The sequence below is a fragment of the Manacus vitellinus genome, unplaced genomic scaffold, assembly GCF_001715985.3.
Source record: "Manacus vitellinus isolate BGI_N305 unplaced genomic scaffold, ASM171598v3 scaffold_26_pilon, whole genome shotgun sequence".
Classification (NCBI taxonomy): domain Eukaryota; kingdom Metazoa; phylum Chordata; class Aves; order Passeriformes; family Pipridae; genus Manacus; species Manacus vitellinus.
In genome coordinates this window covers 8,932,995-8,956,617 of record NW_021939960.1, presented here as the reverse complement: position 1 = coordinate 8,956,617, position 23,623 = coordinate 8,932,995, and the positions used below count along the sequence as shown (strand labels likewise).

The 23,623-nt window shown below is 44.2% G+C and overlaps 1 protein-coding gene across 1 annotated transcript; it reads right to left on the bottom strand.

Annotated features, from left to right (window-relative positions):
* Window positions 1-13,970: 13,970 nt before the first annotated feature.
* Window positions 13,971-23,623, bottom strand: MAPRE1 (microtubule associated protein RP/EB family member 1). The gene is made up of 6 exons (XM_008919994.3): window positions 23,476-23,623; window positions 20,728-20,873; window positions 18,937-19,141; window positions 18,461-18,570; window positions 17,621-17,773; window positions 13,971-17,234 (listed from the first exon to the last, which is right to left on the bottom strand). The coding sequence occupies exons 1-6, from the start codon at window positions 23,594-23,596 to the stop codon at window positions 17,178-17,180; spliced, it is 792 nt and encodes a 263-aa protein (XP_008918242.1). The 5' UTR covers window positions 23,597-23,623; the 3' UTR covers window positions 13,971-17,177.

The following is a 23,623-nucleotide window of genomic DNA, read 5'->3' as shown; positions in this document are numbered from 1 at the left end:
TTTTTACTTGCTATAACTCCATAATTTAAGTATCTGACCCTAAAATTATGCTGAACACAAGATTTGTTTGCTCAAGAGCACAGATTTCACATCATCTTAGGAGATCAAAAGCTAGAGGCCAAAATAACTAAGTCTTTGGGGACATGGCAATTAAAAATAAACAGAGATAAATATTTATGTGTTTCTTTTCTTTTCTTTTCAAAACCTATTGTAAGATCTGTCAGAGAAAAGGGCTGCTCCTGCCTTGTTTCAGTGCTTCCAGTTCCTTCACAAGCCCTGGATCTGTTGGCGCCTCACCTGGGCTCCAGTCCTACTCCTGAGCTCCCACAACTGACCAAAGACTACAAGTGTTTAAGAATTAAACCCTTTTGGTAGGAGCCAGGCTTCCTCACACACTTTCAAATAAGAATATACGGAGTACAAACAAACCACGGGTTAATTATAAACCTGGTCATAGCAGCTAAGAAAACACTGGAAGGTAAATATCTGCTCAGGTGAGATTATTCTGCCACAGAACCAAGGTCCTACTCCACAAAAGGCCAGCTCACATTAACAGGGGAGTGTTCCATGGGGTTGTACCTGCCTATCTCCTCGAGAGCTTCCGCTGCCTGACACTGCAGCTGCTGCTGAAGTAATGTTAAGCCTGAGACTTTTTATATACAAAATGTGAGATATGACCCTCCAAGAGTTCAGGAGCTTTGAAGGGACCAGGAATGAAATCCAACCACGGGCAATCTGGATAAAATAAAACGAATTCGCGAAGATTTTCACTAAGGACAAGCTCGACAATTTATGGGGGTTCTTGTCAGTTTACCCTTTGTGACTTTAGGAAATCGAAAGGAAGTTACAGGGGGGAGGGTGGAGAGAAAAGGAAAAAAAAAAAAGAAAAAAGGGGACTTTCATTGCTTCAAGGATGTGGACAGCAATAACAAACCGTTGTAGAGTTCAGCAGTTCACAGCAAATATTAGATCAAAATTTATGACTCTCAGGCACAGCGTGGATCAGCTGAGCGTGGTCTTGTTTAGAGATTTATCTGATATAAAGTCAGGAACCTCCTGAACCATATTTCTGATTTCAATGCAGGTGAGTACCGGAGTTTAGTTTCCTCCTGAAGATACTCTAATTCTCCTTAATGCCCAGACAGGAAGATGCACCCATAGCCGTGGTCTGGGCACCTGCACTCCCCTGAGCCATGCTCTGCTCAGAGCCTGCCCAGGAGCCCTCCTTCCTCATACACTGATGAAGCACAACTGCAGCCTTCCTCAGCACTGAGGATGAGGATGGTCATGTCAGGATTTTGCTCACATTTCTGTTGCAAAATCACCTAGAAGGGAGGGCACAGTGACTCATGTACTGTCTGCTCTCCTTCCTCTGTGCCCAGCATGTGGGCGGCAAGCACAGGACCAACACTTCCCACCTTTTGTGCTGCTGCTTCATCAGTCCTCAGATCTTTCTGCCAGTTTTGCTCGTTTTGTTTTTGCTAAAACTTAAAATTTTAGCAGCAGCTCTCTGGGTCTTGAGAGAATCAGCTCTTATCTTGACATTTTCACCTTCTGCTGGTGAGGTTTTCTGCAAATGTCAGAAGCATCATCACATTCCTAAAGCTCCTACTCTTCAAATCACACCCCATGGACCATTACAGTCCTGCTTTTATCTGAAGTACATTCAACACGTTTGAAGTCTGACAGCACTTCTTGAGGGGCATTACTTCTTTTCAAGATTAAGCACAAGAGAATGTCATGCAAAGGCAGATTCTGTGGCAACTTTACTAAGATATAAAATAATCAGAATTAGAAAGTTACACTGTTGTCCAAGACAAGGCAGAGAGAGAAGCAAGGGCACCAGGAGGTGATGCTTCCTCATTTCTAAAAGAATCTGTTCCTTGGGAGCAGGATTCATGGAGAAGCAGCAATAGTGCTTGGAGAGTGAGCAGAGTTTGGACCGAGCCTGATTTCACTCCAGCTTTTACCCAAAGCCCAGAACAATGCTGGCCTGATGTCCTTTGGCTTGGGCAGTGTCTTCTCCTTTGGGCTGGAAAGCAAGATGCCAAGTCTGCAGAAGGAAAACAGGAAATGGGATTCCCTCCAGCACCTTGAGGCGCCGCTGAAGCCTGGCTGTGTGAGCCCACCCAGCACATGTTCCTCCCATCAGCTGCGCTCGCAGCTCACACAAAAACTTTCTGTTTCTTTTGCATATTTCTCATGGATTCCTCTGGATTCTCAGTAACTGTCTGACCACTGGAAATAAGTCATGTTTCACCATGAAAGCCTCTATTGTTTTTTTTCTTCTATCTTTCAGCATGCTGCATGAAATACCATTCATTGGCTCCAAGAGCACCGAGACAAACAGCATCCACCACTAGAAGCACTTGGAAAAGTCAAATCACTTGTTTAGGGACACTCCTGGCAGGATGGCTGCCACGTTTCCATCGGAGTCAACTTCTAATGGTTCCACTGGGAACTGGGCAGAGCCATCAGCTCAGCACAGAATAAGCTCCACATCCAAGCAATATTCATTAGAATACCAAGAAGATTAAATCCCCCACCTACTTCCCTCAAAATCAACTGCTTTGAGAAACTTGGGGCAAAGAGCATGATGCATTTGCAAACAACCACCCCACTCAGGTGCTGGCAGTGCCTCTGGAAGCTGGAAGAGATTCTGAGCATCAACATGTAAATCAGAGCACTGAGTCATGATCAGAGCTTTAATCTAAATTTGTTCCGTTGATGTGGCAGGAGATTTGTTCCACATCAAGCTGTTTATGTTATGATGTGCAAGTGAGTAGATTTAGCTCATGTTTCAGTCAGCTAGAAGTCAGAGTATTTCTTAGAAACATGGTCCATTTAATTCTGCTTGTTTTTTACTGCTGGAACACTATTAATATGCATACTGCCTTTATTTGGATAGCTTTCCCATAACTCTCCAACTACTTTGTAGTGGGCACTTCTCCAAAACTGTAATACCTCTACAAATATTCACTGTGGTCCCAGCCCAGGGAAGACCAGAGAGTGCCTGGACTGCAAAACTGTGATAAAGCAAGCATAATGTAGCAAAGCCCATCTCCATGTGTTAATTAGCACTGATGAGAAACAAATTTAACTTTTTTCAAATCTCCTAAGCAAGCGTAAGTGTAATTTGATGAGCTGGACAACGTGTAATTGGAGTGTCTGAATCAACCAAAGCCTTTACCAGAACTGGTGACATCCCAGCCCAGTGAGGGAGGGAGCAGGGACCTGTGCACACCCAGGTCTGGGACGAGTGTGTGCCATCAGAACTGGGGTGATGTCACCACAGACCTGATTCCAACAGGAGATCAGCTCACCCCGTGCTAACAAAGGATGCCTTGGCATCCCTGACAGATCATGAGCCTGGGGCTCAGGTGAGCTGTTCCCAGGAGGAGAGGGGCCATCCAGATCCCATCAGCTGCACACCAGCTCTTTATAACATATGACTGTAGAACTATTCATTATACAAATCCACAAATGTGGACAAAGAGCAAGCCCATCACTGGCTCTGGCTGGAGACAGGCTGTGATAACCATCAGACAGGTGCAGTAGCAGGATAACTGGATTAGGAGATCCGTAAATATGGCTTGTTGGGATTGAAGACTGTTACAATTTTAAAAGAGAAAGGAAACAATGCCTTAAGGGCATCTGCAGTGCCGTGAGAGGAGGGAGAAGCTGTTAAAGCTGAGCACGTTCCGAAATACTGGTCAGGCAGAGTCTAAATCATTATCTCCTTGCAGGCACGCACTGAGAAGGATTTTTCCTCTCGTCCATGTCCCTCTCCCACCAGGAAGGTGGGGCACATGAAGTTGTCTACTGTAGTGGAACCATCATCAACAACAGGACAATGATTCACCAACATATTCCTGCCAGGAATTATTTGCAGACAAAAACGATCCATCAGGTACAGCCCAGAAAAATCGCATTAACATGCAACAAACATTGCGAGGCCAAAAAGACGTGGAATCAAGAGGCAGAAAAACTCTAATTGCATGAAGGCTGCTTAATTATTTTTAAGGTTACGAGAGAAGCCCTGACAATACAGGTTCAATACAGCAGACTTTGCAGGAATTTCTATCAATCCTATCACAATTCCGCCCTCCTACTGGAGCAGTACAGCCATGAATGCTGACCAGCATCAACCAGCTGATTAAGACACAAATCTCAATATTACTAATAAAACAGCAAGTGTCAGAAATAATAGCCACTATGAGCATGTACAGTTTCAGCTGCAGAATGGAGAAAAAAGAACTTTTATGGTATCTTGCCCATAAATTCATCTCTGGGGAACTATCAAAACAGAGGATGCCTTTCTCTAAAGCAATCACTGATGGCCTACCAGCACAGAAAATATCCAGCTCTGCATGACAATGACAGTGGTGCGTGAGCCAGGCAGCAGATCCTCAGCCAAGGCTGTGTGGGACAGGTCTGTGTGTCTGACAGGCTGCAAGGAGGAGACAAATTCCAGGGCAACCAAAGAAGGCACAAAAGAGAAAGGTATAGAAAAAATCAGAGAATATTAAAGAGGAGAGATTGGATTTAAAAACAGCAGGACAAAGAAGGGAAAAGAGGAGAGACTTTTATAAAAGTATCCAAACTTTGAACCTCTGCAAAGGTCACAGGCAGAAATTCCTGACCTAAACAGATTTAGACATTATCGATTAGATCCATATCCAGGTAAAACAAGATTTCAGAAGAGCAAAAGCCATTGCTGGCCTTCATTCCATGCAAAGTCAGTGCTACATGCAAGTGCTATGCAAACCCTTCACTCTGATCCCAGAAGGAAAACCAGAAAAACCTGGCACAGAGCTGGTCCCTTCACTCCTTTTGGAGGAATAAGGGAGGAAGAGGAAACCTCCTTTTGCAGTGGGAGGCAGTAGGATTTTGGAAGCTGTTAAAGACTGCAAGAAGGAAAGACAAAGATCCATGATCTCATGATCCATACAGAAAAGGCAGCAGTGAAAAAGATGTGGAAAGGGCAGCTCAGGAGAGGGACACAGTGTTGCTCCTCCCGCAAGCAGGAAGAACTGGGAAGCACAAGTCAAGTGCAACTGCTCTTCCTACAATCCCTCAGACAGCAGAGAAGCCAGCACTTGGCTCTGACAAGTCAGTGATTTACAACCTAAAATCAGAGTCCTAATAGAAAAATAACATCCTGTCAGTGTAAGTGATGGTGCTTGCAGAGACCTGCCAGGCTCCTGGAGCAGCTGCTCACCACGACCTGCCAAGGAGTGGGAATGACCAGCAGAAAATGGGCTGTTCTGCCAGAAGGGATGGGGGATTTCACTGTTTTACCATTCCTGGATATCCCCCTGAGCAGGGAGCTCAGACACCCAGCAGTGCTCTCCAGGTCAGCAGCACCTGGTACTCTGATGGAAGAAACACAGTTTTCTGCTAAAAACTAGAATACTGGTGAAAAATTAGGTGAATGCTGTGAGCACAAGAGGAGAAGGAGGCACAGGGCCAACTAATTAAACACCGAGATCAAAATTTAACTTTTAAAAGGGGCCCAGACAAGAAGCTCACACCTTAGCCATGTACCAAAATGCCTGGAAATTAGTATCTCCCTGTACTAGAGAAAATTGCTTTGCAAACAGAAAATGCATTTCTAAAAGAAACCTCTTTTGGCCTGATCTCCTCCATTCCCTTGCCATGGAGCACACAGGAGGGATGGCTGAGGAGCAGCTCTGACCCTGCAGCACCATCCCAGGTTTGCTCAGTTCCTGGGAAAACTAACACAAGCCAACCGTGGTTTGAAAGGATCCAGGCATGTGGATTAACAGCAGCAACAGGCCCCCAAAGAAACAGTTCAAACAACCAAATTCCAAATATTTGTAAGTAGTCAAGAATTTGCAAGCCTCTCATGGGCTGAAATTCCCTCATATGCAAAGCTTCTGTGCAAATAACAAAACAAACCCCCAAAATTCCGCAGAGATGACCCAGGTTAATCCCACCCTATAAATCCTTCCCTGAAAGCCGTACACAAACCCCGGGCTGGTCACAGCACAAAGCAAAGCCCAACATTACCACCTGGTGGAAATCCTCTTCTGCTACAGCACACAAGCAGAAAAACCACTAAATTGATTCAGTTTTAGGCAGTGTCAGAGTGTTACACCAGCCTCGAGCTCAGTCCTGCACACCGAGGGACCACCAGCAGCTGTGGGTTTAAAACCCACAAGTTTGGCAGCACAGCAAAATTACTTTCTCTGGGAGAAAGGCAATGAGCCCACATGCAGAGCAGTCTCCACATGCCCACACTGTTTCCCTTGATTTCATCTATAGATGCCAGAGAATATGCCTGATAAGGATTTTATTTTTTTTCAGTAAGATAAGACAAAATTTACAGATTGATAAATTGTGACAGCCACAGAAGACTCAGTGTTACCCTAAACACCAACATCAAACCCAGCCATTTAGGAGCCCAGGTGTCAGCAATAGGGATTTTGGACTCTTTGAAGCAATAATTTAATACTCACATCTTTTGTTATTGCCAAATTGTTTGAACCCCCTGTTGCAGAGAGCCCCAATTCCCAGGCAGACGTTGTTCAGCCTGCATTGCTGAACAGCAGAGCACAGCCCAAAGAGGAAAAACAGGGAGGAAAGAGTGACTGCTGAGGCTGAGAAAAACAGCACAAACAATCCAGCTGTAGCCAAAAAAAAAATAAAGAGGTCATATGTCCCTCAACTTTATAGCAGCCCAGACACAGAACCCTCTTCGGGCAATCTCCAGCCTGCTGAACGGTGACCACGGGGCTCTCTGCTGGACCCCATCAGCATTTGGGAGCTGGTGGATGGCTGCCAGGCTAAAGGCACCAGGAAAGCAGAGAAGGGGGATGGGAGAATGCAGAGCCAGAGAGGCAAAAAGTGAGAAACAGGAATGAGATGCAAATAGAGACAATCAAGGAGTGTGAACTCCGAAAAGAAAGAGGTGGGACGAAAAGGAAAAGGGAAATTTAAATGGTGGGAAAGTAGAGTAATATTTGTAAGAAAAGGTAGAGAAATATAACTGGAAGGTAAATTGGAAAACTGAGGAAAGGGACTGACCAGGAAGACCAATGTGTGCAGGTGAGCAAGGTGACCTCATACATCCCTGCTGAATCAGCCCTTCCCCTGGGCTCCATCCTGCTCCACTCATTTAGGAAGGCAGAGTCCATATGTACCTCTTCAGCACAACCCCCCTTCTCTCTGACTGGAGACCCAGAACCTCACCCCCTCTCCCTGCAGACACCCACACTCACCCTCACTGACGGGCTTCCTCAGCTCCACTCAAATCCACTGCGAGCCTGGGGCCAGAGGCAGCTCAGCCTCTCTGCCCCAACCCACCCTCCAAGCCAAGTGAAAAAACCAAACCACAAGCTATAACACCACCACCACCCCAAATTTCCCAGCACCTGGAAGTGTGAGTAAGTCTTACTTGGAAGGAAAATAATATTAAAATCCCAGCAGCACAGCCTGTTACCATTGTGCAATGGAGAAATCCCAGAGCTGAAGCAGGGACCTGTCCTACCAGAGCCTGCCCTGTGTGATTTTAATGGGAGTGAGGGAAGTGCCCTGGCTTTTATCAGTGGCTGAGCAGGAGGCAACAAGCTCAAGCTCAGGAATGAACTTTATCTGGTGGCACCAGTTCCCAAGGAGTACCTGCAAAAGAGGAAGGATTTCACTTAATGGCATTGTGGTTTGAGGCTCCATGTGTGTTACTGCAAATGCCTTGCTTTAGGGAAAGGAGAGGGGAAGAGGGTCCATTCAGTCTAGTCCACTGCTTCTGCTTCTTCAGGAGAGTCCAGTGGAACACAGACAGCACAGTGTAAGTCTGAGGGGAAGCAGAAAACAGGAGGGAGTGGAAGGGACTGGACACAGACGGTGGAGAAAGGAAAACAACGATAAAAAGCCAAATGAGGATAGAGGAGATGGAGCATTTCTGTGCATAACTGTGGCTCGGGGCAGACTGAGCACTGAGGGTGCATCACTGGCACTGAGGAAAGGCCACGAGAGCATCTGAACTGCAACAAGCGCAGCAACATCCCCCCAGGATTCTGCACGACAACCCAGGGAGCAAAGGCTGTGTGAGGATGCAGAGCCTCCCAGGGCAGGACTAAGCAGAGCCCAGAGCTAGAGAATGATCACAACCAAGTCCCTGCTCTCCAAAGAGCTGGCCTGGGGGTGCAGCTACCATTCCCCAGGGACTCAGAAAGCATGGGAGCATCAGTAGCAAAGTACAATTCCCATTTTGATATGGGAAGGTACAAGGCAAGGAGAGAAGTGCCACTGATCCACTGTTATCAGTATTTATATTATGCCAGTAGCTTATGAGCAATAAAAATATCCAAGGACAATTTTATAGGCCAGATTCACTGCCCACTTGAGACACAGCCACAACAATAGTTTGCTGCACTGTCTTGCACAGAAAGGATCTGAGGTCTTCCAAGTCCAGAGTTCTTGGAGAGAATCTCGGAGAGATTGTCTCCTGGCAGGAGACAAATGCATTGCTGGGAGACCTGGAAGAGATGTACAAATGGTTGAAAAATATATCTAAAATGGCAGAAGTGATGTTTAATTGTTTCCACATACCATTTAGCAGTGAGTAGTAAAAAAATTAAATGAAGCATGACGAGGCCTTGCCAAGGATGAACGAAAAACAAAAGGGGACCTGAAAAAATCCAGGAGTAAGAAATTAGCAATTACCTGGAACTTGCCATTGTGACCACGTTGCACACAGCAGCCACACTCAGTGCAAAGCTCAGTCCCATGAACTGGAAGCAAAAGTTCCCCCCACAGCAGGGAGCAGAATTGTCAGAGAGTGCTGGGAGCAGAGTTCCAAGGAGCTGCGAGCATCGCTTTACACCAGGGAATGCAACCAGAGCTCAGGGCACTGGTTTACCCCCCTCAGGGACCCCTCTCACAGAAGGGAGGCTGACCCAAAGTCCTGGTGTGAAGGAGGCATTTACCCCTTTGGAGCAGTGTCCTGCCCGTAACCCAAGGCCGTGGCACAGCTGTCCCTTCGGCGAGGGAAGGGATCCCCACACATTTGCTGTCACCGATATCAAGGAATTTGGTGCCAGGTCTGCACCGAGAGATCCCGTGACACAGGACTAATGACACACTGGTGGGTGGCACTGTGGCTTCACACACTTTTAACCTCAGGCACCCACATCCACTTCAAAAGGCACACGTGGTATTAGAGGTGCTGGTAACATCCCCAAATCACAAAACAACTAACAAAGGCAAAATTCCTGTGACTTCCAAGAAAAAGACACTGTGCACAGCCCCAGAACAGGCAGCAATTTTGTAAATATCACAGAATCACAGAAGGTTTTCAGTTGGAAAGGACCTTATAGCTCATCTCATTCCAACATCCCCTGCCATGGGCAGGGACACCTTCCACTAGACCAGGTTGCTCCAAACCCCGTCCAACCTGGCCTCGAACACTTCCAGGGATGGGGCATCCACAGCTTCTCTGGGCAATAATTCCATCCAGCAAGCTGACATTGCTCAGGCCCACGACTGTCAGTGCAGTCCTTGATTAATCTCTCCAAGCTGCAGAGAAGAAACAGGTTGTTTTCAGAATTCAGGCAAAGGCTGCCACCATCTGCCTCTCTAGACTTCACTGTCACCCGAAGTGACAAACGGGCTTCCTCGTGCCTCTGCCCTTGGATGAGCTCCATCCCAAAAGAGCTGCAAGTCAAACGTTTTTCAGCCACAATAACCTTTAGAGACAAACAGAAAAACTCCATAAACCATGTTAGCCTACAGTGGAGTCAAGATATTTATCCTTCTCCTAAATGTCCGTCAAACTTTTGCACTTCCATCAGACATTCATCCTCTACTCCTGCCCTGCCGTTAGTGTTAGAAAGGAAAAAAATTTGTCTAATATGGAATTTAATTCCATGAGTTTTCACCACCATGGGTGTGGTCAGACTTCTTTTTGCAATAGCCTCTTACAACTTTAGTCTCCTCCTCCAGCCTCGATTCAGTCTCTCTCCAGGTTGGATTTAAGCTCAGTTCTTTTAATCTTCCTGAATAGGCCATTTTACCTCTGTAAATCCAGAACCCATGGAGGAGAATAGCTGTCATAACTTATATCCTGGTCGCCTTTGTAACAGGCACAATCTACTCCTTTCATGGTTTTACATACAATAGCCAAACCAGACTGATTAAACCCATAAGAGAACACATTTAAAGGAGCCATTTATCACCAAACCTATTACTTTATAGTAGACATTCTTAAATGAGGGACTGGTTTATTAAGCCAGTTCCATCAGGGAGAATGCTCATGTTTTCTGTTTGATGGAAAAATGAATGCTTAAGGAGCAGACACTTTTCAGGGCAGCACAGGAGAAAGAGTTAATTGGAAGCAGCTCTGAACACAGGATTGGGCCTCAGAAATACCCTACAGTCAAATTACTTTTTGGGGGCATTCTGGAGAGCTTTCCAGCATGGGATCACTGAATTTGGGTCACACATAGTCCAGATCCTTCCTGCAGGACAGACAGTCATGTGCACAGTATCAAAGGGAGCAGAATTAATTACTGAGGTTCTGTGGAGCTGACAGAGAGGAACTGTGGAAGACGGCTATGAAAATAAACACTGCCTACCACCAGTAACAAATGGTGTTCCCTTTCTTTCTTCCTTTTTTTTTTTTTAATAAATCAGGAAATTACTTTTGCAACTGCTACTCCTTCGCCCTCATCTTTCATGCCAGAGGACAGTGTCATTACCCAGGCTGTGAAGCATCACAGTCAATGTCAGCCTTCAGAATGTGTGTCATTGATATCTCTATTGTTAATATTATCCATAATTTCTTTCATTGCCTGCAGAACTCACTCAAACCTGTGAAAACAAGCATTGCAAATTCAGGCCTAGACTCAACCAGGTAATTCATAACAGAGAAAAGAGATCATAAATATGGCAGGTTGTAATAGATGTATCAAAGGTGAAGCCCAAAAGAGCCCTGCAGCACACTTCCAGGGTTTCCAAACCAGCAAACACATTTATTGGAAGCCTGAATGGTGCAGTTCATGGCCATTACACACCTGGACAGGTATGACATACAGTTATTTTTAAATTTGGACATGCTGCTTTCCAATTTGCACATATATCTGCAATGATTTTGCACACAGAACAAACCACTACTTAACTCTGAAGTGTTAAAATTGCTTTGTGATTATCACTCCCCATTCAAAACTTTCCTAAATTGATCAAAAGGGAATCACAGTTTGCAACTGTTATCTTGCCTTACTACTGGAAACCTCCAGCATGAATGTTATTGCCTTTAAATATTGAATGTTTGAAGGAGGAAGCAAAGGAACATTTTTCATAAGAAGCATATCATAAACTAGGAGGTGATGGAATTCATTTCATTAAGTATTTCCAGAGATGTTTCCCAGCCAGTTTGTTGTTTACCTTAAGTGATCAGAAATAGAATCTTCCACTTGTTGGGCACGGGAGGTATCTGTGAAAGGTCATCTTTGACATTTGTCTGACAATTTCCTATGCTGAAAAGCACTCTGATTCCCAAATGGACCACGTGGAGCTTTTGTGGCACAAGAATCATATCGAGGGAGGAACAGCTGCAGTACAGTAAATGCACTGGAAAAAGCCTCAAGTTGTGCCAGGGGGAGTTTAGGGTGGACAATAGGGAAAATTTCTTCCCTGAAAGGGTGGTCAAGCCCTGGCACAGACTACCCAGGACAGTGGTGGAGTCACCATGCCTGGGGGGATTTAAAAAGACACGTGGCCCTTGGGGACATGGTTTAGTGGTGGCCTTGGCAGTGCTGGGATTGGACTCGATCTTAGAAGACGTTTCCGACCTGAACAATTCTGTGATTTTTACAGGTCACTATTTCTGACACTCTCTCTGTAAGAAATGGCCTCTCTTTGCAAAGTTTTACCACCCCTGGTAACCCCCTTACCAGCTCGTGCCAGTGCAAGCACAGTTTTACAGAGATCAGCCTTACCTGGAACAGAAAGAACCCAGTCACCACCAGTTCCTCACGTCCCACCTTTCAGCACTGTGCCAGAGTAAGGTGGTTGTCACTTGCTGTGGTGCAACTCACCCTTGGAGCAGCACATTCCATCTGTTCCCACCTCCCTGTGCATCTGCAGCTCACGGGGTGACAGCCCCACCTTCCACCCCCTGTGTGGGGTTGCTGTGGGGCTTCACTGCCATCCTGACAGCCACTATCACAAACCTCTCTGGTCATTTCCCTCCTCACTCTCCCAGAAAGCCCTTCCTTGAGAGAAAAGCCAAGATTAAACACAGGTTTGTATTCAGGTCTCGAAAATGGACTCACTTCCAACATCCCTCATTTTAACCTCATCTGTTCATCACTCCATAAATATCAACCTGCAAAGCTCTGGACATGTTGCAGTTTAGATCTGTGCTGTCCCCTCAGATTTAATGCCTCCTGAATGTCCATTCATCCTTATGCATCCCCTGGGGACAAAATCAGAGCCAGAGCTCTATGACAAGATTGACAGGCAACCATTTTATGAAATATTTTTCAGAGAAAAATGTCCGCAAAACATCCATTGGACTTTAAAACAAAAATTACACCAGCTCATGTGTCCTACAGTTCTGACAGGTCAGACAAAAGCATTTTTAGACATATATGTATACATTTATATACAAATAATATAAATGTCTCTAACTTAGTTATATATATTTAATATTATTGTACGTTGTCACATTGTAGAAATATTTCTACATAGCTTAAATAAATATTTATACATATAAAAATATATATCAGTGTAAATATATTATTTAAAGGTCACAGTTCACAAAGCCAGCCAGCTGTGTTGAAAAAGAGAAAAGGGCAATTTTTACAGAGAGTGGCCTTTGCCCAGTGCTGGGGCTGCCTTCTGGAAACTGCCTTTAGAAAGTTTCAGAAGTTTAGTTTAACTTTGTTCCTTATCAAAAAGAAAAGTAATACTTTCTTGGAAGATAAAGACTGTCTTAATGATGGTTTAAATCTGAGCAACTCAAAAAGAGCATTTTCTTCCAGAGAGCTTGATTCTTCAGCTAAACAGGTGTTACTCAACAGAGAAACCCCATTTGTTTTCCCTTTCTTTACCCTGTATCAAACCCAGCTCCTTTCCTGCAGCACACCTACCTGGTCACACAATCCTGCCAAATACTTGTGCACCCATCACTCCTCTTTAGCCACAGAGCAGTGCACTTTTCCTTCCCTTCCTTAGGGGTGTTCTCCCACATCAGGCACCTTCCCAGTTTTCCCTGTCCAATTCCACGCCATGATTTTGGTTTTATGCATTTATCCTTTATCACTGCGACCTTCTCTAATTTCTACTCCCACACTCACCTTCCACATTCTCTGGTCACACGTTTGACACTCCTCCTTCTGCTGACTCCACATCCAGTAACTCTCCAAACAGGATTTCTGTGAGGAACACAACACCTCTTCCCAGGAGATCTCACCAGTTCATTCAGGTCTCCTTCCTGCAGTCACACCTCGGATTTTGCTCCCTGTGTTCCGAGCATCACCAGTGCCAGGGCTGCACCCACCCCCATCCGCTGCCATCTCACATTCCAACTAACCAGAAGTGGTTGTTATGAATCTGAAATGGTTCTGTCTCTCCTTGCGTTCTGCATTTAAAGATCAGTAATTCCTCAGCTGTGCTGACACAGCACAGGAGCCCAGACACAAATTCCCTCTCCTCTGCCAGTAACCTGGGATGGTCCCAGCCCTGGGGTAACAGCCCACATTATTATCCTCTTTTCCTTGCACCGTACAGGAATAGAGGCATGGGCTGTGCACCACCAGACTGGCCTGGAATCTACAGTACAGCCCTCTGAGTTCACACACCAACTTGCAAAAAATACCCTTCCCTTGTGAGCAGCCTTATCCTTGGCAGGATGCTCCCAATTCCCACTTCTGAGCATGGAAGAACATTCCACTGGACTACGAGGTGACTGAGTGCTCAAGCAGTCACACTAAACAGCAATGTGATACGACAGCAAGGAAGTTTCTGGCCTTTATTTGAAGGCTTTTACCAGTTACAGTAAGAATTGTCATTGCAAACCAGGAATTTTTTAAAAAACGAATAATAAAAGTTAAAAAAAAAACCCAACAAAACAAACATCCACGAGTCCACCTGCAAGTAAGACATGTTGGTACAGAAAGGAGATGTGCGCTTTTGCTTCTTCCATCCTGTTTGTTTTTCAAATAACTGATAAACTAAGATACTAGGAAAGGTCGGATGCTATTGGAATCATTCCAGCAGGTGAGCATTTAAAATTAACAGCATATACTGTACCAGGGTAACAGAGTAGCTACGTTAAGTCTATGGGTTTGAGTTGGGCTTATTGTAATTTGCTTCCCAAAAAAGGACATTAAAAAACAGATTATGCCAAGATATCTATAACAGAGCCATAAGTTGACTCTATGAGTTTGTCCCCATTCTATTTATAACTCATCTTGGTAGCAAAGAAGTGATGTAAGCAACTGGAAATCTGAGCAGTGTGTGACTGACCAGATTGCCACTGCAATTCAGCTTTATAATGCACGTCCAGTATGTCCACACATCCATCAGCCTCCCAAGGCACACCAGCAGGAATTCTGACTCAGCATTCTCCTAGCAGAAAAGGCTGTTTACTTGCTTTGTCCAAAATCAACCCATTTGATGACCTGGGTGCTTCCCAGTTCCACACACACAATCCTGTTAGAAAGAGATTTGAAGCAACCAGGTCCCAGTGCACAACTTCTGGCCTCTCAAAAGTCATCTTCACCTTCAGCCACATCCTGCTGCCATCTTTTGCTTTGAGTTGTTGGAATAATGGAGTATTTAGAGTCGAAAAAAATATGCTTCCGACTTCAAAGCAAGGAAGTAATGGTAAAGAAGATTTTATGTGCATCAAACCCCAGTTCTATGTCTGTGCTTGTGCAGTCCAGCCCCAGCTGTGCCACACCAGCAGGCAGTGCCAGCAGTGCCTGTTCTCCAGAGTAAGGCACCCACAGAGCCCTCAGGGGCAGGGAGGGTGCTCCCCAGCACGGGAGCAGCCCTGCAGGGATCACTTCCCATTCCAAGGTCAGATAAACCCCATGAGCACTTCTCTGCAGATGCTGGTCTGTGCACACAGCTGTGACAGGAGAATTGAAGCTCATCTATGAAACGCACTTCAAATCAAACAAATCAACTCAGTTTACAGTCAGTCTGCTCACAGAGCCTGTTGACAGAAACAATTAACATCTCATTTGTTTATAATTAATAAACCAGCGTTTTAGCAGTTTTAAAACACGTTAAACACACGTATGTGGCAGCATTCCTGTTACACAGCCCCATTCCAACACCATGAGGAGGAGGAAGTCAACACCACACATCCCATCCATTTGTGGGAGGGAAAAATAAAGAGAGGGGAAAAAAAAAAAAAAAGAACTCAAGCAACCATTTCCCCCAGCACACTCCAAAGAAAGTTCCAAGATTACTGTCACTGGGGTTAGCAATGCCTGGGGCTGGAGAATGGAAGCTGAAATTCCAGGTCCTGCAAGCTTCACCACAAAACTACCACGAGCTCCAGCTCTGCCTAATGGTATCTGAAAGCACGAGAGACTCCAGCAGACATGACACTCTTGAAATACAGAACTTTATTTAGAAACTGCTTAAAATAGAAAAACCCTGTCAAGAAAAATCCAAGTCAAATATGGTTTCTCAGTAAAATGGAGTTTTAGGGCAACAAAAGTCTAAAAGGCCACAAGAGAAATAGCACCACTGCAATTTTAAACAATGGCTAGATACTTGCATTTTTGGCATTCACTGAATTTGGGTTTTTCTCTGAACTTCACAAAGATTCATGCACTACACAATTACCATAAAATGCTCTCCTACACACATTTTAGGACAAGCTACCACCAGAAACAAATGAATACAAGCACAACAGGACTGATCAATCTCAGTAGTGAAGGGGGGTCAGAAGTCTTGCAGGATCTTGCCAAACACAACAGTAATGAGGGGCATGATAGCAAAAAAGGACAGTTAAGGAAAGTACTTTAAATATTAATATTTAAGTTAGTCTCAGTACTGTATTTTCTGCAATAACATTAGCTCTGTTAGCCAGCATCTTTTAGTTTTTACCCCAGAAGACTACTGAACTGGCAAGTATTATTAATATGCCCTGGTTTGAAGGGAAAAAGAAAGAAAACAGAAAAATATCATCCTCATATGCTCATTTCACTTTCATTCAAAGTCAGTTGCACAGTGCAAGTCCTGTTACAACTATTGGGTGTGATCAGCATTCCTTGGGATGGGAAAGGGAAAAATGAGAGACCAGAAAGGACTCCAAAAGAAATGAAAATAAAGAGAACAAATAGAAACAAGAGCCAGGAAGAAAAATTATTTCTGAAGGACATTTTAGGCAGTGAGACTGGATGCCCTTTGCTTTTGTTTTTCTTACAGAAAACACAGTACGTTTTGGCAAAGCCACAATGCCACAGAGAAAGGCTTCAGCACTCTTCAAGGTAATTTATGTGTCTCAGCTGTTCATACTCCCTCTAATCTTGTGACAGGCAACGTTAAGGCCCATTTCATCGAGAACTAATCACTTAGTAAGCAGCTTTACATAGGAATGGAGTTTTGTTTTAATAGCCCCTTTTGAGCACTTGCTGACACAGTGAGATTGCCACGCAAGGCCTCTCGGACAGCAGTGAATGGAGTTAAACAAACGTCTACCCCAATATGAAGCACATAAAATCTCCCATCACATTACTTCAATTTGGCATATGGAAGCATATTTTAAATACTCTTAAGGCATTTATTATAATTTCTGTGCTGCAATTTCACATTAACTCAATCTTTCTGTGAGTCAGAGTCTTTAATTTCTCTACTACACGCCACCTTAGATACAAAAAGAGTCTTCCCACAAACCAGTGTTTTACCAGCAAACCATTCTGCAACGAGTTCCAAATATTCAGCCTCTTGCTCCCTAAATATACCACCTCGATGTGAATACTGCTCTGCTACAGCGTGAGAAAGAGCTCCTAACTCAAACCCACTGTAAAAGTGAAACTTCCGCAAAGTGCACTTTAAGAAGAGGTACTTTTTGCTTATGAAAAGAAACCAGTGAGTCCTCTAAGAATAAAGTGGAGTATTTTACAGTTAAGCACATGATCTGGGGCAAAGAATTCTGATGTTGCTGCTCTGCTGGTACAGTATGTGGTCTGTTAATACTCTTCTTGTTCCTCCTGCGGTGCTCCTTCGTCAGGTATCACAAAGCCTTCCTGAAGGGGAAGAAAACAAGTGCTTTAATGAAAATCTGATGTCAAACCAGTTCCTAGCTACTCTGTGTGCCTTTCCCCCCCCCTTTTACTTCAGATAGGTACCCTTAAGTCACTATTTACAGTGTCAAGATGCATTACCAGAAGTATTTTCCTCATCTTTGATCTATTTGTTACACACTTCTCATGAAAGGCCAACCTTGTTTGCTGCCTGACTATAATTATGCTATCTGCTCCTTTATTACAGGAAAAAGCTAGGCCATAAACCTCATGGGACAAAAAAAAAAAAAAAAAAAAATAGAACTAGAAGGAGCCCTGGAAAGCAAACCAGCTTCCAATTACAAGGGCAGGGAGGAACTGTGCAACCCAATTTATAACAGATTACTTACATCTGTGGCATAAAGAATTTCCACAATCCTCTGCAACACTGGATCATTCTCCCCTTCATTCTCCTGGCAGATCAATTCAATGTTCCTCAATTTGCCAAAGTAGAAGTCTCTCTCCTTCTCCAGATCTTCAACAGTAAGTTTCAATACATTGATCTGCCAAGGGGCATCAATAATAATTTATCCACCAGAGACAGAATTCAGTAGGATCCATGCAAAAGGCGGGTCCCCAAAGTTCTCAGAAGGGTGTTGATATGCAAAGCACTTCAGTAGTAACCAAGATATGAGGGGAGGGGGACTGTGAGAGGAGGAAAAGGGCTATTTCTCCAATTGTAATATTATAACATTGCCACAACGAAAATCCAGTTCAACACATGCAACAACACTTGGAAATTCTAAAGGCTGATTCCATGAAATAGGTAAAGCACTGCCTGCCTGCAGTTCTCCTTGCTCACACATTCTTTCACGACAACTCTCCCGCTGACAGCAGTTTCAGTTGTGTTACACTCAGGATTTCAGTGAAGGAGCAGCTGCTCATAGCTCCGTTGGAATGCTGGGAGAGCTGCAACACAGCTGTGGAAATACTTCCCAACCATGCTATGTGTGACACGGCACACACTGGGGTTAAATGTCTGGGCACTCCTGTGCAGGAGGGGTTTCACTCCCATCAGGAGAGCAAGGCATTTTAACAAAGGCTTCCAACTACGTGAGTTTAAATGAGCTGACTAGATTCAGACAGTTTTCTTCCATCTGCCCAACCCAGACATTTCACGCTGTTGGAGGAACAAACCTGCACACAACTCTGCCAAGCAGAGGTCACTCCCAGGGCTGTGCTGTACCCACCTGCTCGATCAGTCCGGCCGATTCATCGTCTCCTCCACCCTTTTTGACCATCCCAGACCCAGCTTTGGGAGCTGCTGGGGTCCTCTGTGCAACGATGGGCCTCTGTGGGGCTGCAAGATTAATTCACCAATTAACTCTAATTAATTCTCCCTGCTATAAAAGGTACTATCCCCCCTCCAAACATGCTTAGGCATGCAAGAGTTTGAAGATATGTTCCTTCCTTGACTCCATGTGACATGTGCTTTTTTTTTTGGCATGGCTTGGCACCAATCCTTGCCATTTTCTCTTTTAGAGAAGACTGTTCTTTCTGTAGCCTCGACACCTGGGTACTACAGCAGCCTCAGTGTTTGAGCCTAACATCTCTGAAACAAGATGCAAAACACTATAAGCCCATACACTAATTTTAAATAGCAACCCAGTCTTCATTTCCCCAGAGTTTTTGATGATCTAGATAATCTTTTAACTAGTTTCTCTACCTGCACTGCCAGTTCCAAGAGATTTTCTGGGTTTGTTCATGACTGGAGCAACAAGATTTGGTGCTATTGTGTCTTGGCCTTGTCGAGCAGCAACAGGATCATACTCCTTCCCATCATAGTTTGCATCAAAAAATTTTTTGAACCACTGAACAAATTCAAAGTTGTCCTGAAATTTTCCTTTCACTAGTTTGTCCACAGGAATTATCTGAAGCAAGGGAAAAAGGAAAACAAAAAATTACTCATATTAAGGGTAAAGAACCTCTGTAATTTTATATAAAGTTTTAAAATTAATGCACTCAGAAGACATACAAATCTAACTCTTGTCCAGTCTAGAGAAAATCCTCCTTGACCACAACTATGTCAAATAGTAGGATTTTTGCTAATAATTGGAATGAAAAACAAATCAGGCTCACTGTGAGAGTCCAAATAATTTTAAATAATTCTGCAGCAAGGTTTCTGCTACATCAAGCTCACACACAAATCTTCCTGTCCACGTGAAGCTGGTTCAGGCAGTGCTGGGTCTGATGAATATGAACTGCTGACCAAATCCACAGCCTGCCAACACACAGAACTGCTACAAGAGCAAAACATCACCTTTATAGCAGATTCCAGCTTCTCTGGAATGGGGTGTGTAACTGAAGATTATTAAAAAGATGCAGCAAATGGTGAAGTCTTGTCTGTAGGTCACGAGCTGAGGTCCATGACCTGGCAGGGACCAGGAGCCACAACTGTTACATGACCACAGATTCATGGAATCACAGAATGGTTTGGTTTGGAAGGGACCTTAAAGCTCCTCTCATTCCAACCCCCTGCCATGGGCAGGGACACCTTCCACTAGCCCAGGTTGCTCAGAGCTCCATCCAACCTGACCTTAAACACTTCCAGGGATGAGGCAGCCACAGTTTCTCTGGGACACCTGTCCCAGTGCCTCAGTATCCTCACAGGGAAGAGTTTTTTCATAATGACCACTTTCCAAATGACCATTCAGCATTTGGAAGCCACACTGGATGTCCAGGTGTGGACAGACTGCACAAGTCACTGTCCCCAAGCAGAGACTGACTCTGTGTTGGAGCTGCTGCCAGCACACAACAAGCTGTCTTCTTAAAGAAGGAAAAAGCTTTAACACAGGATGTTCTACATCCTACCAAACACACTGTCTGTCACTATCACCTGGATAAATCCCCCTTCCATAAGCAGAACTGTCATTCAATCTGAACAAGCTTTTTCACAGATCTCATTTTCACTCACTAAAAATCACAGGTTTTAATACCTGGAGGTATTTAAAAGCTGTGTAGATGTGGCCCTTGGGGAGGTGGTTTAGTGGTGGCCTTGGCAGTGCAGGGGGCACAGTTAGAATCAATGGTCTTAGAGGGCTTTTCCAACCTTAACAATTATATAGTTCTGTATACTGGTAAAGAAGAACTTGAAATCCTTAGGACTATCACAGCAGTAGGTTATGGGAGTACACCTCATATAAACATGGTCCAAAAAAGGAAGTTCAGGTAAACCTTATCCAATAGAAATTTCAATATTAGTCAACATAAGTTGCACAGAATTAAAATGGAAACATTCACCTCATCGTTAAGAACAAGAAACCTGCCCTTGGCTGCAGTAAAGCAGATCATGTCCTAAATGAATTGAGGACCCCAATGCAAACCAAAACCAAAAGTTTTGAGATTTACAAACCAAAAGCAAATTCTGTTCCCAGATTTAGTCAACTCTAAATCTGAAAGTACATCCCATCTACACCAACATTAAGAGCACAGAGAAATCAGTTACAGCCCAGCTTACTTTGTCAACACCCATTCGTTTAAAACCTGCTTGTAGAACCTTGAAGTTTTGAATGTACTCATGTTCCAATTTTGCTTGAAACTTCACTTTCTTGAGTGCTACAGAACCTGGGAAGAGCATGTCCATGAACTGACAGTATGCAGCACCTGCCAAAATGAAAAGAACACAAATCCTGGGATGAATTAAGTCAGCTCAGCTCACTAACCTTCACAAATTACATTCCAGTTAGATCAGCAAACTGACCTGACTCCTCAGCTACACAGGCCCTTAAAGGCAACAAAGGCAAGAAAACAGGAAGCTTCAGTCTCCTTTTTTGTGCAGCATGGCCACAGATAAGCTTATGGGAGCTGCAGAACCAAACTTTTGGGCTCAGTACTTGAACTCTTATGAATAAGAGCAATCCTGCCTCCACAGTTCAAAGGTAAAAAGAAAAATCCAATGAGTAATTTGACTTGCCTTTCTTCGTGGATATCAGTATAGATCTGAGATGCTACATGTGTTCAACAGGCATGTAATCTCCTCTTAACAACACTAATAGCACTAAATCAGAAAAAGCATTATTCTAAAAATCGCATTTCACCATTATCCAAATTTACTTCCTAGAAATAGAAGCTATACACAATTCAAGGTGCCCTCCAAGATAAAAGGCCAATTAAGCTGGATTATATTTAAAGCAGGCCTTAATCAAAGAACTGAAATAAGATAGTGTTTCTATTAATTTTAAATCCTTCATGTCCTCTAATTCAGCTCTTGCTGTAATAAGAGCAAGAGAGGGATTCAGTTCAGCCACAAAGAGCAGATAATCACCTCCAAAAATCAGGTTTTGTAGAATATACACACACAGTAAAAAAAAAAAAATTTAAACTAGATCATCACTCTGAAGTGATGATACACAAGCATGTGCCACTGAAAACACCAGCACAACATTTGGAGCATTATTCCCCCACCAGCATGAATTAATTAAGGAGTAATGGGAACCCTAACCTAAACCATCCAGCAGCTACACAACAAGCTTTTGGGAGCTATCTGAAAACCAAGAAGTAATATATAACAGCATTGCCCCAAACTACTCTATTCATCTCAACCACATTCTATAATAGTTCACTTTCCATCAAGATATTTTGTAGGGGCTCCCACTTTCACCTGCTACCAGAAGACTGACATCACCCACTGATGCAAATTAAAAAAGAAAAAAAAAAAACACCGCACCAAAAAAAACCAACTCTTGCTGTTTGCTCTCCACTGTCTCTCAGTTCACTTGCTGCAGAACTCCAATCCCAACTCAAACACAGAGGACTTGCCAGAAACCAGGGGTTTGCTCACTACTGGCAGTCTGAGAGATAAGCATGATCAAAAGAGGGATCACAGCGTAAGCCAAAGGTCATCTTTTGTGCATTTATGCAACCTCAAACTGTTGCTGTTACTACTGCCCTTGCCAAAGGCAGCAAAGCAAGCTTGGGAACTCCTGCTTCCACAGGACTATGACAGCAAAAGCCACTTCATACCTGCCGAGGCACAAAGCATTTCTGCAGACACAGGAAAGGGACGTTACTCGGCGTGTACATCAACAGCTCTCCGTCTTTCCCTCAAACCAGGTGAGCTGAAATTCTGCAGAGCCAGCACTAATCACCCTCACTTCAACACAGGGCTCTCACAGCATTGAACACTCACACCAGTGCACAATCTCTCTGCTGTGCAAATCAACCCTGCACACGACAGGCTTTTAACCTGCCCATCCGAAAGCAGGCAGTGCTTATCACTTCCCTTCCTTCTGTGGGTGTAGATCTTTAGTTCCTTCACCCTCACAGTTTTTTCTCCATCATCACGTTAGACAAAAGGCACCACAAATACCTGTTCAGATGTCTATCTTGAGTCCCCTGCTACTCTGTAATCTTTGGGATTGTTTTTTTCCAGGCTGTATCGACAGTCCCAAACTTATTTTAAATTTGTTCCCCCTTTTATTCCACATCTCTCATCCCACGAGCAACACCTTAAGTCAAAGACACTGTATGAGCTACACTTCCACTTTTCACTGAGTGCCTGTTGCAGTCACCCAAATCATCTCATACTCAGGTTGCATTTTTAGCCTTGGGTTTTTAGAGCTCTACAAACTATTATCTTTTATTCATTCCTACAAGTCTCCTCCTTCCACACTCCCCTCCCTATTACAACATTTAACTCCATTGCTATACCACAACTTCCCCTTTTCTGTCTATAACTGTACATGAGATTCAGCTGTGCTGAAGTCAGCTCAGGCCCAGCTAAGCTGGGCTGACACAGACTGACCTGCCCTGGGACCAGAAGGAGTTGTAAAAGTCCTGCAGGTGACCCCACAAGTCACCAGTTTGCCTTCCTCACACTCCAGTGCTCTTCTATAATTCACAATTGTCTTTGATATTTACACGTGTTAAGACTTACTCTACCCATTGAGACTCAATGCTTAATTCCTCATGGGAAAGCACCCTCTTCCTCAGTCTTTTTTTCACATTATTGCCCATTCCTTATGGCACCTATGCTGTAGTGAGTCAGGAGAACGTGCCTTTTCATTACACTGCCATTAACAACCACTTCAATAACACTCCAACCATAACTGGCTCATAACGCTGACCACGAATCTGTTCACACCAGGAACTAAGCCAGGAGCAGGACAGCAAGGCAGCACAGAGGGCTCACACTGCACAGCTGCCCCTCTGCAGAACCAGGGTGCACATCCCATTCGGGACTCTGTTTGGGACACCGACTCCTCACCTGAGCACAGCTGTTCGATCTTGGTCAGCGTCAGCTGCAGAGACTCATTGATCCACGCCAGCATGTCATGTCGGCTCAAGTTATCGCTGGTCACTGAAGTAGAATACACATTCACTGCCATTTTCTGAAAGACACAACCGGAGGTGTG